The 18,464-nt window shown below is 38.1% G+C and overlaps 1 protein-coding gene and 1 pseudogene across 1 annotated transcript; both read right to left on the reverse strand.

The window, feature by feature from the left end:
- Window positions 1-115: 115 nt before the first annotated feature.
- On the reverse strand, window positions 116-3,230 carry LOC114737192 (rhamnogalacturonan I rhamnosyltransferase 1-like; annotated as a pseudogene).
- A 6,170-nt stretch (window positions 3,231-9,400) lies between these two features.
- Window positions 9,401-13,572, reverse strand: LOC114737171 (synapse-associated protein of 47 kDa). The gene is made up of 6 exons (XM_028925085.1): window positions 13,073-13,572; window positions 12,744-12,844; window positions 11,744-11,841; window positions 10,791-11,071; window positions 10,384-10,436; window positions 9,401-9,765 (listed from the first exon to the last, which is right to left on the reverse strand). The coding sequence occupies exons 1-6, from the start codon at window positions 13,428-13,430 to the stop codon at window positions 9,742-9,744; spliced, it is 915 nt and encodes a 304-aa protein (XP_028780918.1). The 5' UTR covers window positions 13,431-13,572; the 3' UTR covers window positions 9,401-9,741.
- Window positions 13,573-18,464: the final 4,892 nt, after the last annotated feature.

The raw sequence follows: 18,464 nt of genomic DNA on the forward strand, positions 1-18,464 counted from the left end.
AACCCCTTCGCTTATTAACAATGGATACAAACCTTGTTTCGATAAATAGAATTAGAGTCTCTAGATTGAGGTGAATACACAGAAATCTCCAAAGAAGATATAGTTTAATAACAAGTGTTTGCTATTATGAGGAGAAACATCAAACAATTAAAAAATTGTTCATTCAGAGGGAAAGGAGAAAGAACAGTATTCAAGTAATTAACATGTCTTTACTGAAACCAAATCATTAGCAAAATGTACCTGCGATGACCTTCAACCACTTTGGCCATATTACCATCATACGTGGGGACAAAGATATCACTCTCTAAGGAGACAAGATAATCCAATGCTGCCATCTGAGATGAATGATTTTGGAAGAACTGGAGGTCAGATGGTTCTAGCAGTGTCTCCTTCCTGACCTGTTTTGACCCGGGGACAACAGTAAGAAAGTAAAGGCATGAACAAGAATCCCAAACTCAACAATAAGGCTTGGGTGAACGCTTAAGTATTACCAATTTTGGATATTCCCTCGCAAGGCTTGCCATCCTCCTTTCACCACCATATATCTCCCCAGCTGCAATGTAGATTTGAATGTTTTGATCAATGTCAAGAGCCCTAAGTGTAAGGGCGGTCTCCTCAGGAGTAAAGGGCACAAACCATCCTTCCTTTTCAAATCAGAATTAATGATTTTTTCTTTCCACCACGGATAGGCATATCTACGAGCGCACAATAGATTAATGAGAAACTGCTGTCAATCCTCCACTGTGATTACAAAATTTTGAAAACAGAACAGGCAAAGCATGCAGAAATCTTATCACCTCATTCTTGTCAACTCTTCCGCCTCCTCACTGTTGCAACCTTGATTGCAGCCAGAAAATGCCAGCATATCCATCTCATATCTCAGGTGAAGTACCAGAAACGGACCCTTTTGCCTTAGAAGCCTGATCACCTTTCTGCCCAATTCCTCTATCTGAGAAGTAAATCTCAAAGAATGGAAATTAACCCGGCAACGCAGCTTCTGAATCTCCAAAGGTGGCCATTATTGGCCAATCGAGCATCAGTTCGATTAAGATGGACAACTTTATACTTTTGAATTAACGGTAGAATCTGCACAAAACAATATTCCGGTTCCATCATTTACAATTAGTAAAGGAGAACTTGAGCACGTCAATTTAAAGGCCGCAAAGTGAGGTAAGAGAGTTAACATGAGGCATGCTTCAATGTCATCATCTCTTGAACCTAGTGGCCTAAACCTAATTGATACTGACCTGTTTCTTATAGTAAGATATGTCAGACCAACTAATTGGTGGCATACTATAAATCATCCCACGTTCCACTTTCCGCTTGAGTCTAGGCGGCAACTCTTTCAATATTCGTACCTCATCTCTCAAGGATGTAATAAAATGATCCAAATCAAATATGTCTTGGAACTCACTGCAACATAAAACGCAGTGAACAGTCATTTAGAGATGAGATCCTAGGTCAATTTTATGTGAAAAGAAAGATGTCCGTCAATGCAAACTGATACTGCTTTTGATAGAGCATAAACCAAGATAGAATCAAGGACACACCTGGGATCCGCCCAGAAGGAGGTCTTATCCAGTTCAGGGACTATAAGTGTGACATTTAAATATCTTGCAATGGTTACCATGTCACATATCTGTACATCATGCATATCAGACACTCAGAAACGCATATGGAGAGAGTGGGAAGCCATATCATAGCCTAGTTGCACCAGCAAGAACGGAAGGAAAAAAAGGCATATGCCAAACACATGCATCAACTACTCACCGCTGCTCTCATTTGGTTCAATCCTCCATTGCATGAGACCATTAGGTAACCGTTGTTCTTATAAACTCCTGAGGATAAGTAGGTTATCAAGAAGGAACTCAGATAAAGCAGAGAACGGTAACACGAAGAAATCAATGACTGAAGATTCAATATCGTTCAAAAGTAACCGTGTGAAGTTCCAGAAGAAAATTAATGCGGGTCGATTGATATAAGGGCATAACAGGGGTTAGAGATTAAAATACCAATAGAAATTGTTGCTTTCATCCCAACTGGAAACAAAATTTTGAAAACTAAAAGAAATCGGCTGAACGACTACTGGGATACAAAACAAGAATTAATACAATCGAAATTGATTTCAGTAAACAAGCGTGTCCACAGTCACGATCAAGTCCAGCGGAAAAATGATGATAGACAGAGAAAACTCACTCTTGGGTGGAAGAACTCTGGGACGCGCAGCAGGCAACTCGGTATCCAATACCCTGATCGCCGACTCCTGAGTGAAACAGGACGGCCACCCTTTCAAAACTCTAGGCCCCCACATGTCACCCAAAGCAGTTAACTGGACAATGCATGTCCATAGCAAAACGGACGTTGTGGCACGTATTAGCCACAGTTTCATTCTCGACCTTGAGGATACCGTCATAGAATTTCTCAGCTTCTCAACCCTACCCTCGCCAAATGTCTTCAAGCCCATCAGCCTTCCCAATGCTGATCTCTATGCACTACGAACTTCTTCTCACTCCCCTCAACCCTGCTTCACTCGGACCAATGCTTTCACAATCCTCCACTCAGCGCACTAACAACCAGCCAAACTCAACCTATGTGGCTTAAATCTGGAGGATTCGATTGCTCTCCCAATTCGATCAATGCAGAGCTCGAAAAGAAAAGGCGAGATGAAATGAAATGGCAAAAAAACCCTAAATGTGGCTTAAATCTGGAAATACTTCTTTCCTTTTTTGCCGTCTCCAACTCATAACAGTCGGTATCTCCAAGATCCGACCATATAAAAAATGGCAGGAGACCAAATCTACATAGTCACGACAGCCTTCAACCGCTAATGACTGCAGAATTTCCGCGGAACTAAAGTTCTGTACGTTGGTTAAGGAAGCACCTCAGAACAAAATTCTCAGAAGCATTAAGGCGCGCAGGCTTGGGAGCGACAAACAAACAACCTACTAGCAGAAAATCCAAACCGCTTATCCAAATCAAAACGTCACGAAATCGGATAAAATCTTCCAATTCGGGAAAGCACACCAAAAAGATAAAATTCAGACGCCGCCAATTAACGCGTGGATAATGCGGCCATTGATTTTACGAATGATCACCGGACACTCTCGCCTGGAACAGCCGGCAAATAAACGAGCGCGAGTGCAATTATTATAGGTACTAGTTTGCGTCAGAGACGGGGAAAGACAGGGACGCGCCGTGACGGTAAGATGAGGGGGCTAGAGAGAGAGTAGGAGCCTGGTTTGGACGGAAACAAGGAAAAGGACGGGGAAAATTACGTACGAAGGCCAAATCTGACAAAAAGTATTATTGAAAGCAAATTTATTTTCTAAATTTGTATTTTAAGAATTTGATTCTATGGAATCACTGTGAACAGGTTTTAAAAAATAATGTTCAGTGGCTCAAAGTTTCATTTAATTTCTAAAGTAATGATATCAAAATTTTGTATGATAATGATAAATTTGTTGTGAATTGTGTTACAACAAAATGTAGAATAACGGGGTGCCACTCAGTTGGGACTCCGCCGGGCAGGGGCAGAGGTGAAAAGAGGCGCAGGGCGCGTAGGTGTGGGCGCTGAGCGGCGGCGATGGGGCAGGGCTCATAAACCAGCCAATAAATGCGAGCCAGCTAAATTCAGAGACGGCGGGCCCATAGGAAATTCAAAGGATCCACACGTGTCACTCAGAAGGAGCCTGATGCAGGCTTACCAACCATGCCGCCCCGCCTCTTTTGCACTCGCACGCGCCGCTGGATTCATCCTCACTCCCGCCCGTTTCATGCTTTATGCCCCCGCCGACAATACAATACTACTAGCGTTATGTTATTACTACTGCAAATAACTCCACAAGTTATTATTTTATGAATTAAGATCCTTTTGTTTGAATGTTAAGAAGAATTACAGTGAAAATTAATTACAATAACAGGCGATATTAGCGTCGGCTGAAACAAATGGGACCAAAAAGTCAAGAGTCCCGTAAAGATGTGACAACTGTCCTAACCCATGCTCGCCCTACGCCGCCACGCATGTGTTTACCGTTAGCCTTCCGTCTAATTGTCGGTCCGGCCGTTAACTACGGCTGTCATTCTAACTTGGGTTAAGCCTGTCTAACAAAGCACTAACAGTTAATGTTAGCAAGCAATTGGAATGCGCCCCATGTACACTGTTACAGTGTTATTCTTGGCTTTCTTGCTCCTGGCCGCCCACTGTAAGAGGCTTCCATACTATCATAGGCACCGAAGTTTTTTTCCTGTGGTTTTGATCCCAGTGATTTACATTTTTCTTTTTAATTTTCACAACTCTAACCCCTTCTCCTATAGAATACGGGACCCATACACACTCTCCCCCACTTTTAATCCCATGGTGAGCTAGAATTCTTATAATATGTACCGAATTTAAAATAAAAATTATCTTTTAACCACGATTGTTCAAATAATATTCTTTCATCTAAAAATTATCATTGAAACTTTTAAATTGAACCCGTTGGGATTGTACAGATAAAAATTAAATATACAGATCCGCAGGTGGCGTGCTTGGCGGCCAATATCCTTTGCTAATTGTGAATTGTCAAAAAATGAATGCCAAAGGGAGTGAAGCAGCAATTGCTGTGGAAGGCTGGTAAGACATCAGAGGAAGGCAGCGACGGGGAAGGGTACGCACAATTGGAAAATAAGGATTGAAGAAGACGACGGATGGCATCGTTCTACTGGTGTATGATCTGTGACAACAAACACAAGTGTGATTGATATGTATGTATTATGATTTGACTTGGTCCGTATACCCATGTATATATGTATCAAATAATCTTCGTATATGTCCAACAATCTTGCAAGTGTTTAGGAATGACCACATGATTATACACTAACTTACTTTTAATCTCCTCAAATGTCAATTGGGTCATAGTGACATATTTGATCGTAATAGATAATGTCAAATGAATCTGCGTGTCTGTCCCATGAAGCCAACCTATTTTTATGACCACATGAACGAAGCTGCTTGGAACATGCATGCGTGCACGTTATAGTAATGACATAAAACTGGTGTCGGAGTAGGTAGGAGTCGCAACCATATGACTGTGAATGATACATACATATGCATCGATCAGACGTTTATATTTAGGTATTGAGGAGGTTTTCTCAGCAGCACACCGGAGCTGGCTAGCCAAGGCATATTCCATCCGTTGCTTCATTACATCGATGGAAGCCAAGACAAGACCCCAAAGTCCTTTCGGCCCTTTCTCTTGATGATGCGAATGAGGTTAAGTTTCTGTTTCTGTTTCTGTTGCAACCCTCATTGTTAATCACCAAAAAATGAATACATACAACGCATGCATACAATTGCATTGAATTAGAGGAGGACAGGGAAAAGAGAGAATGAACCTAAATACTGAAGCGTGTGCCTGAATGTAGTTAATTAACCTGTTTTTTTGGGGCCGGTGTCATATTCTCATGTTAATTATGCGAAGCATACGTGAAAATATCCAATAATCTGCTTAACCTTTTTGTGCAGTATATATGGTGGGGCATTAGAGCAAGATGATATGTAAAATTCAAAGATGCCGATAGACGAGTTAAGAAAACCAACAGCGCTTTCACCATAGGTTGGTGTGTTATTATGTGGCTCATAAATGGCCTACTGCTTCATTTCCATAACCCTCGAAACTCTCATAATCCTTTCATATAATACTGGGAGGGGGTGGGAATGCCCATATATACATGCCGACTGCTGATGATTTTTTATTTAGAGATTTTTCATGGTGTATGAGGTAAGTTAATTTACAAGATGCATCTAGCATTTATAAGTTGTTTTATATGCTCCTTGCTGAAAACAGGATTTTTAACCCTGTGTGTTAAAAAAAAAAAGTGATCAAGCAAAGTGCAAATGAGCAGGCAAAGGCTTTCGCGCTTGCTCAATCCGTTATGCGACACGTGCATCTTTAATAATTTTAATCAGGGTTTGCAAAAAAAAAAGTACCAACTAATTTTAATTATTTTTCTTAATTTATGTGATTCAGCTAAATATGTGTTTTAAATAAGATCATGGGGGTGCGAGTATATTTTATACTCCTTCCGTCTCTTTTTATGAGCAACACTACAGAACTCATCACGTAAGTCAAAATGTTAATTAAAATTAGTTAAAGACAATAAATATATAAAAATTAAAAGTTCTTTCTCTAAAATATCCTTGTTTATAAGGGGAGAGTATAAGAAAGAGTATAAAAAAAAATATAATAAAGAGAATTATGAAAAAGAGAATGTGTGATGGAGAGATGATGATTTGAGAAATGAGATAATAAATATATTCAGTATTAAAATAAGTAATTAATAAAGACAAAATAGAGAATTCGCTTCAAAAATTTAATACAACTTACAAATGTTACTTATATTTAGGGACAAGAGAGAGATAGAGTTGTTGCTTATAAAAACAAAAACGAACACACATATTTTTATATCACGCGTGTATGTAACTATGGCTTCCTTAGCGCTTGTCACGCTGCATGCTCCCTACTATGGCAATGTATCTTGAAGTTCTCTGATGATAATTGACTTTTTAATATAAAAAAATCAATATTTTTTCCAATTTACTACCTCCAGTCCTAATTATAAGAGTTAGTTGACTAATTTGAGGAGATTAAAAAAGTTAAATTAGTTCTCTGTAATAAATAGGTGTTGTCTTTCTAAAATATTTGCTGATTAAGTGTATTGGCTAGAACTATCATTACTAGAAGACTACTTTAAAAAAATATAAATATGAGAGACAAAGTAGACTGGGATTTTATATGTAAAATCAAATAAAAATAACACGAAATCTTATATTACGTGATTTAGCAAAAAAAAAAGGGAGCATATGTTACTTGTTGATTTGTTGGAACCAGTTTCGGTACTCATCCATTTGATGAGCATCATAAGCTAATCAGATCTGAACCGTCCATATCTCATTTGAACAGTACATATTTGATTTTTTTATTTTTATTTATTCAAAATAATTATTTTAATATGTATAGAATCTAAAATAGTGATGATCCCTTAACTATTATTTTTTCAAAAAATAGTTATTCTATTTAAAAATGATTAATTAAATATTTTAAATCTGTACCGTTTAAATGAGATATAAACGGTTCAGATCTGATGAATGATAATGAAACACTGAAACTCGTTCCTTGATTTGTTCGGACACAACGCGATCTCAACATGGAGAGAGAGTACTAGAATTCAAGTTAGGAAAAATTATGGTTGTTTGTAAGCCTGATAATGGCGGAGATGCCCAGTGTTGGCCTACAAATATATGATTGGTCAAAGTCGGGGGAGACAAAGGCTTAATCAAAATCTGCGACGGAATCGAATCTCATAATAACGATCCAAATTTTATGTCTGGGTCCAGCTTAGGCCTCCGACCACATTCCAAGGCTCGTCGGCACATTTATAAATTGTTTATTTGGAACAAAGGACACAAAGGAGAAGCCAGCGCAGGCAGCAAGACACGAATCAGAAGGCAGCCAACAAACAAAATCTAAAGAAGCCACGATGGGATCAACATAATACTCTTTTACTTATTATGAGCATAAGAGTACGTCGACATTTATTTTATTCATAATTTTAAGATCTTAATCCTTTTTAATCTCTCTCATTTTAGATTTTCCGTGTATTTACTTTCAGAACCCCTGTTAAAGCTGTGAGAAGAAAATGATGAATCTGAAAGACAGTAAAGCTTCCGCAAGAAGAGATAAAGAGGATGGTGGAGGAGGGAGGCAGAGAAGGTGATGGAGGAGAAAAATGGACTGCTGTACTCTGATTTCATCCAGTGCCACGTCACCTACGGTTAATTTGAATTAACGGCAGATTCAGGTTTCACACACAGAAGGACTAACTCTTATAACTGTGCAAGCAATAAGAATTAAATAAAAAAAAATTATGGGGATCAAAACTGAATAGAAGAACTACAGGGACTGACTGATTCATTTTCCCTATTAAAAAAAAAAAAAGAAGGAAAGTTGGCTGCTGAGAATAGAGAAGATCGCGAAACAGGCAGCGAGATCTGGGATCACAGGGAAAATATCGCAAAATTCACGGTTCTCGTGGTCTCGTGGGTTTAGTGATCCCAGGTTGCTTTGTATAATGACAGAATTGAGGATTAGGATTCGGATTCAGATCGTCTTGGAGCTATTACTCTGTCTTTGAAAAATTCACAAGGTTCTCACTTCTTTTTATCTGTCTTTTCACAAATACACAAACATGTGCATAGACTACATGCATACCTATTTCTTTTATTTTAAATATAAGGCTCACTTAGTTAATTTCTAAAAACTAAAAAATTGATTTATTATATAAAAATTGTGTTCCTGTCTTTAAAATAATATGATGAAAAAATATTACATATAAAATAAAAATAAATTAAGTTTTTATACTTAAGTTCAAATCACATTCTCTTTGCCAGTAAGTTCACATCACATCTATCAATTTATGATTTATCACTTAGATTGTGTGTTATGTCTAGAAATAGAGAATGTACATCCTGGTGAAAAAATGATTAAGGTGGAAATTTGTTTTAGAAGTTTCTACTTGAGAGTGTTAAAGCCTAGGGCATTCAAAAGTTTTTGTTAGTACAAATTTGTCCTAAAATTTAAAATCGTAGCAATTTTACCTCCTATTATTAACAATATTACTAGTCAATATTACTATTTTAATGGCTCATTTTACTTCTTTAACGGTATAAGGCAAAATCGTTACAATTTTAAATTTTTGAGATAAATTTGTAATTAAAAAATTTTAAGTGTCTAATACTTTTAAGTAAAACCCTTCCCATAAAATTACACAATAACTTTCATTCAAGGACAAAAGCATCATTGCATCCGCAACGCAGCGCAAAGGAGGGCCCAGAGTAAATGATTTTGTCAGCATTGTTATTTCAGTGTCTCTGCGAAATCACACCTTATCCCCCTCAATCAAGCAAAACCCCACAGTTGATTACCAACATAAAATTCGGAGGCTAAGAAAATATCTTTTTGCCACCTTTTTTTGCGTGAACGATGAAAATACCTCTACTTGGAAAAAGAACAAGATTCGCATATTTGATACTACTCTTCGTTTGTCCCATCAATGTTTTTTTTTTTTCCTGGGCTAGACCAACAAACACTAACAGTTTAAAATTACAAACAAAATCAAACTCACAACTCCGAAAAATTTCACAGCACCGGATTATAAGCCATTATCTCCCTCCCATCAAGTTAGTTTTTGAAAACAAATATTACCTTCGGAATTACAGATCTTATATTTAAGATAGGAGGTAGTAATATTTTTCTATTCACCTTGTCTCCACTTGCAATGACAAATTTTGATGAAATGCACATTACACAGATTGAGTAACCCTGGATTTTACTTCCTTTCATATTCGGCGACACTGGGCAAATAATGCTCGCTTCTAACATTCACCCATTCCATCCAAAGAATAATTCCGGAGAAAGATAGCCTATTCGGCAATATGCTTCCTTCGTGTGTTGAGAGAAAATATATAGAAGCTATTTAACATAATTAAACACTAAACTAAATAACCAAGTATTATTTACAACAACAGTCCCAATAACCTTCTGTTCTGCCCTGAAACTTCTAACACCGCAGAATAAAGGGACAAAACTGGCCTTCCAAGAACATATGTTGATATCATGACATTAACCGACGCACCAGTTTATCATGAACATGCTCCGGTATGATACACCCAAATTTACGAAGCCAGCTATTCTCTATCAACATCTATGATTCCCCTTTCTCATCATCCTGTGGAATCAAGCACGTTTAAACACAAAATTAGTACACCATGAAATGCAAGCCAATTTGCCACCTCGGCTAGTTCAAGTGGTAAGGATGAGGCGGAGGTATAATGTCTAGAGTTCAAACCTTCAAATCTATAATTTTTTTTTAAAAAAAAAAATCTATGGACCAAAATAAAGTTAAAACTCAATAGATCGATGTCATAAATGTATTGTGATAGTATAAATTCTTTTTCTCTGAGCGGAAGATGTTTGGACTTGGTATAACACGTTTTAACTGCTAAGGTCTCTCATTCTTCCCCTACTTTAGTTGGAAAGCACCTCTTATTTTCAACTTGGCTTTCACTTCTTTCAGTTTCTTTTGATAGAATCAAACGGAGTAAAATAAACTGCAGCAATGCATGGAATTTAACCCTGTAATTTAGTATTGTAGCAGCTTGATTTCAGGAAGATGAAAGACAAATTAGTGACCAAGTACTTAGATAATATGTTGCTCACATGACACTAAAAATAATGCAGACATGGTACCTGGTGAAAGGCAGGGAAAAGTTGGGAGATTATGTATATATTTGTTTGAAAAGAAGGAGATTCAATCTGGAACCATAATAAATCATATCACACTTACCGAGGTATCCACCAGTTTATCCAAATCATCATCGAAGTCCCCATTACCATCATCTGAAAGACAAAAGAGATTGTTGGCTTACATTATTTCAAATATACAAAAAACTGATGCGAAGCAGGGAAGGAAAGGCATCATAAACTAATTGGAGTTTAAATTCATCCATGAACCATTCGCATAATATGTTTATTTAGACTCCACAGAAGATTCCCATACAATTACACTAAATGTTTATATCACTAAACGCCCCAGCCTGTTCTAAATAACAGCATTTGAGGCTCAACCCACATTTGCTTGCATTGTTAATTCGAGGCCTCAAAAATTGGGTGAACACCCGAGAGTGTTTTTGTTTTCTTTTTCCCCCCTGAAAATGAAAAATACTTCAATCATCTTAATTAATTTGGCTGTACCTGGGTCATCATCGATTTCCCCCACATCTCCCAGAAGAAACTCGTCTAAATCTTGCTCAGCTGATGAAGTTCTGCTCTCCTTTTTAACTTCCAGCTCTTCCTGAAGGGAGGTCCGTCCAGCTTCTGGTGGTTCAATCACTTTCTCAATTTTTACTTGCTCTTCTGGGGGTTTGATTGCTTCCCTATCTTTTACTTCTTTTTCTCGTGGCTCAATTGCTTCCCTATCTTCCGCTTGCTCAGATGATTCTAGCTTAGCATCCTCCATGTACCTCTTCTCATAGCTATGGGTAATTATAAGAAAAGAAGGTTACGTTTAACACAAACATGCATCCATGCCCTAACTAGGCAGATAAAAGTGCAGCAGAGTGAAGGGTATTCTAGAAAATCCTCCATATAAAGCATGTAGGACTAGAGCTTTAGGGATCTTTATTTTTCGACTTACGTAAATGGACAGAACAACATTGTGTCTTTTAGAAGAGTCAACCAAGATATCAGGATAATAGCAGTCAGAAGTCAATGCCGGATCCCTGCTAATGATCCAAATTAAATTTTGAAAATACAGAAGCACAAATTACCTGGGATTTCGTCCCAGAATTCGAGAGGACAAAATAATTTGATACATCAAGAGCAAGCCTTTCATATCTCGTTATAAATTTACGCAATGTGATAGCCTAGAAGTCTACATCAACATTCCTAAATTTAACCAACAAGTAGTAATTCACACACACACACACACACACATTGTTTTTTACAATCTACAAAGATCAATTGGTCCTGCATCAAACTTGACCTGTGACAATCATCAGAGGCTAAGTCTAAACTCAGAAGCAATAAAAATGTCAAATGTAAAACGCAGACTCTTAAGATACAGAAGACTTCTTCCAGTGCAAAGTCTAAACTTTGAATTGAAGAAGTTAAATGCAAAATATAAAATATTAATGATCACTACTTACGGGGAAATATGGCTGTTCATAAGTATAAAATATATTCTCCAAAACTTCCTCTCTTTCATGACACGTGGGCACAGCTCATACCTTAACTTTGAAATCTCCTGCAACAAAGCATTAAAAAAGTAGCGAGGATGCAAAATGCCTCATTCTTATAATTAAAAGAAAAATGCATTTGGTATATTAGACAAAATGACTTGTAATGCGGTACCAGCTACAGCTTATAAACTAGTTGACAGATCATATTATATCTTCATGCTGGATTAGCATAATGGTAAGCTGTGTCATTGAGACGTAGATTTGCTCCAAATAGAAACTAAGGAAGCATATTAACAAAAACGTTTCATAGTGATCATGATAGCTTGTGTTTACAATAATTGGATACAACAACTGTCATCTTGCAGCAGTTTAAAGCTCTTAGCTCTCGCTTACCTAAACCACAGATATCATCTCTAATTTACTAGGCATCCTAGTTAATTAAGACAATTCTCCTATAATTTGTAATTCCCATAGAAGTTAATAACCGTTGAGCTTATCCTTATCTGAGATAAGAATACATCAATTTTTCTCCATTAAAGGTAACGGTATGATTGTGAACGATATCCCATGTCTATCTGAATCCTTACCAGTTGAACCATGGTTGGGAGCAAAGAGGACTAAGTAAAGATATCATCCTTCTTAAAACCCAGTGGGCCAATCCTAACCCTCATATCTGCAGCAGACACCCACCGTACACTCCAACAAAGTTGTACAAATCAAACAAAAGAAATGACAGCTTATGTTGGTCCTTCAAGGTGATTGAAAGCACAGAAAAACCATATGGTGAATGAAAGTTGATTTCACTCATGGCCTTGCATTATTATAAGAATTTTCCATATTTTTGAGACCGCTTATTGATCAGATTCAAGTGAGCCAACGATTAACAGGGTAATCATTTAGGTTACAGAGTAACCATATGCTTTGGTCTCCTTAATATCAGAAGTTCTTCTACAAAGAGTAATGCTACCTTGACAGTAGATAGAACAAGATTGGCATGTTTTTCCTGCCACTCAGTAAGATCCTTCCTAACATTAGAAACCGCAGGAACATCAGAAAGGTACGTGTCATCTGCCAATAGGAGCCAGGAGTCAGATAAATTTGGTCAAATGAGGAACGAAAAAGGAACAGGGAAAAAAGGTAGCGGCATCAATTTGTTCAATCAAAAAGAGGCCGACGTTCCTCACTAAGATTAAGATTTCTAATACTCGACCTTTGGATGTTCAAAATTATGCAAATATCAAAAGAAGAGTGATTACAATCCACAGTAGCCAAAACAACTAGTTGTCAGTTGAATACCTTCGAGAGGGAAATCTCGAAACGTGCTTGGAGTGATCCCTTTCACGAACTCCCTCAGTTCTTCGGTGATACCGAACCTCTCCAGCTCCTTCTCTTGAGTGCAACTGACTTCATAGGATTCCGCCAGCCCGCCGCCAGGAGGATGAATCCCCTGGGCCAAGTGTTTGAAGTGGTCGGCTCGCTTCAAGGCTTCAATTCGAATTTGATCGGCTCGCTTGGAAGCTTCAGAGACAATTTCCTTGGAGCGCTTGGTGGTCTCGACGACAATATGCGAGAATGTGGAAGTGCCGAAGGAGAGGTCCTGCGATCGCTTGGCGGCTTCCTCAGCTAAGCTTCGAGCTTTGTTCCAGAAGTCCATGCCTTGTGAGCTAACCAGAAGCCTTTCAGTTCTTCGTCTTTCTCGGGTTGCTTGCCGTTGACATACGGGAAGTGGACGAACGCCGGCAGTAATTACCGACCAAAATTATCCAAACACGTGGCGGGGGCTTGACTTGTTCCGGGGCTGATTTAAGGGGCAAATTCCCCCATTATCTCGGTCATTTCACACCCCTCCCCACTTGCAGGACAAATTATTTCATCTCAGTTAAATTTGTTAATTGTTATAGCCTAGTAGTTACGGAAGAAGTCAAAAACAAAATAAAAAATAAAAATCAAATCAAATTTTATTGATCTTTAACTTTGTGATTTATCAAAATATCATCCAATTGAATTTAAGACGTTTACTTTTTTTTTTTAATGCTATCTAAGTGTTTTTTCTTTTGGCCAAAAGAGCCAATTTTATTAATATCAAAAAATTAATATAAGATATTTTTACAACAACCAGATATAAGATTGAAAAAAATTCAAAAAATTTGCATATTATAAACTAAAGTTTATGATATTTGCATTCTGGCCTCTCAACAAATTATAAATGTTACTTCGGTCCTAAAAATGCAGGCACGCATTTCCGGCAGCATCACATCAAAGTGTGAGATACAATAATCATAAGTCCGGCTCAATTTCATAACAGATTACGTGATGAATCCTGCACTCATGTATGCACGTCCAAAATCCAAATAGACAGAAATGGAAAAGAAATCAACTCAATTGACGTACGTGAGTGCTATGGTCCAGATGGGAACACAAGGTCGTGCCGGAAATGAATTAATAGCACACCCTCCATATATACCCTAAAATAGATAAGCATTCAATAAGACTTTTTTTTTTTGGGTATCAGATGAAGTACGCCTATGCATCATCTGTCTTGTTCATTCATATCTAAGGGTGTGTTTGGATGAAACCAAACCGTGGTTTGGAAAAGTGATTCTGGAGAATAGATTCTGGGGAAAATAGATTCTGTGAAGAATAGATTTTGTAAAAAAGTGATTCTGAGAAGTGAGAGTGTTTGGATAGTTGTTATCAAAAGCACTTTTTATATATACAAATTACTAAAAAAAAGACATAAGTTAATATGATAATTACAGAAAAAATAGATTTTATGATATATTTTAATTTGAAGGAATAAAATTGTTAATAATATGTTTTTTACCAACATAATTAATAATACATAAGATAATATAATTAATAAATAATTAATGTGTATATATATTTATAAATATAAGATTAAATATATTTATAAAAAATATGTTTATAAAAAAAATAACAAGATATATATCATATAGGCCCTCACACTCTCCCTTTTTTCTCCAAAAGCAAAAAATTTGCTTTTTCCAAAACCATGATTTTGACCCAAAACCATGGTTTTGGTTTTTAGAGGGGGTGTTTGGTGACTAAATCTCCAAACCATGGTTTGGGTCCCCAAACCATGGTTTGGGGTGTCACCCAAACAGACCCCTAAAGGATTAATTATCTATAAATCCCAAACCCGCCAAGCATTCCAGTTTCGTGTTAATGGGCTTTGCCCCCTGCTCATCCATCTCAATCATTGACTTTTGTGGCTACTACGTTCCAACTTTCCGTGTCAGCTTATTATCCATCCATTCAACTTCTTCAGTCCTTACCTTCGCCAGCCCTAAGTTAACGATTTCGAATCCTAGGTTGGTACACGCGCATGGTGTGCAAAGTTAGGTTGTTTTGAATAGAGCGAAAATATCATGTAACAAGTTTGTATTGTATAGATTACAAATAAAGGGAGATGATGTCGGGGGAAGGTGAGCTGTACGTACAAATTAAAAGGAGAGTGAGTAGGGAAATGGTGGTTGAAGAATGCGATCACCATAATAGGGAGCATGTGGTAGGCCCTTCCCACAATTGAATTCGGGGTTTTACGGAGTAGTGTTGATGATGAGGATTCATAAGTAGCTGGGAAGGCAATGCCCAATGAATTAGAGGCTGTGCGTGCATGTGCATGTGCACAGTGCACCCATCCATTCATTCATGCTCGTGCCTGCATTTAACGACCTCGTCTGAGCTGCTTCCACCTCTTCCTGCATCCAATTTCCAACTTCCTACACTGCTACAGTGCTGGTAACATTCGGCGCTTATCATTGGTTCTAAGGTAACATCCCAACACACCATTAGGCATTCAAATTTGACCCATAAAGACTCACACTGACTTTCACAATGCTGCAAACGCAAGGCGTTGAACTTGAAGCTCACGAATCATGAATAGCAATGTATATATGCGTGTGTGTTTGTGTGTATACACAGAGAGAATATGAGGCCAGGGGCTTGAGATTCAAGAAATTATTAAAATCAACCCTATAATGATTGAAATCTCCAATAACCCACCGGCCGGCAAATCTCATTGTTATTTTGCCCCGCCAATGGACCTCACTCTATTTGGTGTAGCTGTTGAATAGCTAGGATGCAAAGGACTGGCTATTATTCGTAGGATTTGCATGGTTTTAATTAATCTTAATTCTTATAATTTAAACCTTTTTTTTTTTTACTATTTATATCAGGTTTTTTTTTCCCCAAATAAGAAGTGATATAAACCAACTTTAGACAAATGAAGTTGCACGACTGTAAGTGGATGGAATGGAAGGTGGCCAACAAACCCTTGAACAGGATCATCTCTCTGCGCGTTCCTCCATGGCTACCTACATGTACACGTGGCCTTGATTGTGATCCATTTGCGTCTTCTTCTTTTTCCGCCTTCCCAGGCTGCCTGGGTACTATTCTCTATCTGTTATTGTGATTTTTTGGAGTATCTTTCTCTCAACTACAGTAGAGTAATTAATGAGAATTTTGACTGGTTAAGATGATCAATAAAAAAACACGGAGAAGACGGCGGCAGAGAGCTAAATGGAGAGGGGGAAACAAAACAAGGACGGGTGGCCCATTGTGATTGATTGGCGAAAGCTCCAAATTTGACCTGTATTGCAAGTACTAGGGTTTCGGGCACCACCAGGCCCACCTATGCATGACCCCTTCCAAACCCACAGGCCCTTAACTCCACTCCTAGTTTCCCTCATTTACTTCCCTCCTGGGGACAAAGGGTAAAAAAAAACTCACCCAAGCTCTCTACTCGTGACACGTCGATGCGATATTTAACAACTTTATCAATCATAAATGAGATGGGATATTTTGCTCCTTTTTTTTTTTTGTGTGCAAAACGTGGGATGGATGCGGGGCAATGGGGAAGCAGTAGGGGGGAGAGGGAGGTGGTGGCCAGCGGAGGCATGATGGCGGGGCCCAGGGGCTACTGGTGGTTGCTCTTACTCTTAGGATGGAGGCGGTGATGGTGACGCCCACCAGAGGGTACCAACAGAAGTACGCTTGCCCCACCCACTTAACTTATGCCCCAGAAACCATGGTTGGGATATTGTGCAATCTCGGGGATTATGTCCACCCTCCAAATCGTTTTCCCAGCACGATGCAGCTGATGATAATAAACGAGGGTATGGTATGGATGGAGCGGGGATAGATTGAGAATATAATGGAGATGAGAGATGTGTCCCAGGAGCACGTGAAGATGTTTGCATCCATTGATCAAGCTATCAGCATCGGTGCTCTCCTAATTGTGTTTGGCATCACCGATAGGCCTTAATGTGGCACGCATGCAGCATTATATTATTCATTCTTCCCATGCATGGGTTTGTGACACTGATGATTTAGTGGTACAAATGAGATTAGATTCTTGCTCTCCTGTACGTTCGAATGAATTTTTATGACTATCCGGTCTGAGTCTGAAGGGCTACAACACTGAATCCGCAGAGGTTCCAAATCAACTCAGCGGCAGTCACGTTGGAGCCAGTCTTAGAGGCTTTGTCACCATCTAATCAACCTCTCACGACTTCATTTTTATCTTATTTTAGAGGTTGAGTGGTATAATGGTTAGGAGTGGGAAAACCTTGAGCCTAAAATCAACCAACTGCTTCGTCTCTCCTACGTCCTCGCTACTCACTGGGCCGAAAAAGAAAACTCCATGCTTGGTCATGTAAAGGTCGCGATTCTTGGTATGTTCATGGGAACGTTAGTCACAGGTCGATATGATTGGTCAAATTAAAGATTAAAAAAAAAATCTGTGGTTGAGAAAATTGTGGAATTTCATAAACAAGAGATCCAGCAGACAAAATCTATGCGTTTCTCTCACTGCCGGGTCAGCTGGACAGTGACTTTCGCTCCATGCAACATGCATCCTCGCCGTCGGTCGTGGATTAGCACACACTGCCGTAAACATTTGCACAAATTAAATTTAAGTATGAATTGTACTACCTCCGGTTCTTAATATAAGACCTTATTTGACTTTTATTTTAGTTCTAAATATAATACCTCAATCTATATTGTTTCTCATATTTATGTATTTTTTCCAAGGTAGTCTTTCTAATAATAGCAGTTATAACCAATATACTTGATTAGTAAGGATATTCTAAGCAAGATAACACAAATTTATTACAAATAACTAAGTTAACTTATTTCTTTAATATCTTCAATTAGTTAACAGTTAGTTCTTATAATTATGACTTGAGGTAGCATTATTTCTAATATATTTTAGTGGGCATTGTTCTATACTTCTTCATGGGGTCTAAAATTTGATATGGCACGCTCATTCATATGTATGATTGAGTTGTATATCTTCTCTGTGCGCTGATTTGTTATTCATGAGTTATATGTGTGTGTGAATACTAGCCTGTGGTGTGAGATTTGTTTCTCATCGTTATTATGAGTCGGTCAAATATAGTTTTTGACTTTTTATAAAGCAAAGTGTAGTTCATGTGGCCAATTATTGTCCTTTTTTTTTTTTGGACCGGAGGCCAATTATTGTCCTTAAACTCTGAAAGTTGTGAGCTGAGTCAACTTGAGTACAAAGTTTTGTAATTTTCTCATTAATGAATCAATTATTTCTGAAATTGCACGTGATCAATCAAGGGGATAAATCAAAATTCCTTCCTAGACTACACATCAGCTACAAAAATTACAAAAAACACTGACAAAACACGGAGCTACG

The sequence above is a fragment of the Neltuma alba genome, unplaced genomic scaffold (genome assembly GCF_004799145.2).
Source record: "Neltuma alba isolate B1F8T4 unplaced genomic scaffold, ASM479914v2 tig00002762_pilon, whole genome shotgun sequence".
Lineage (NCBI taxonomy): Eukaryota > Viridiplantae > Streptophyta > Magnoliopsida > Fabales > Fabaceae > Neltuma > Neltuma alba.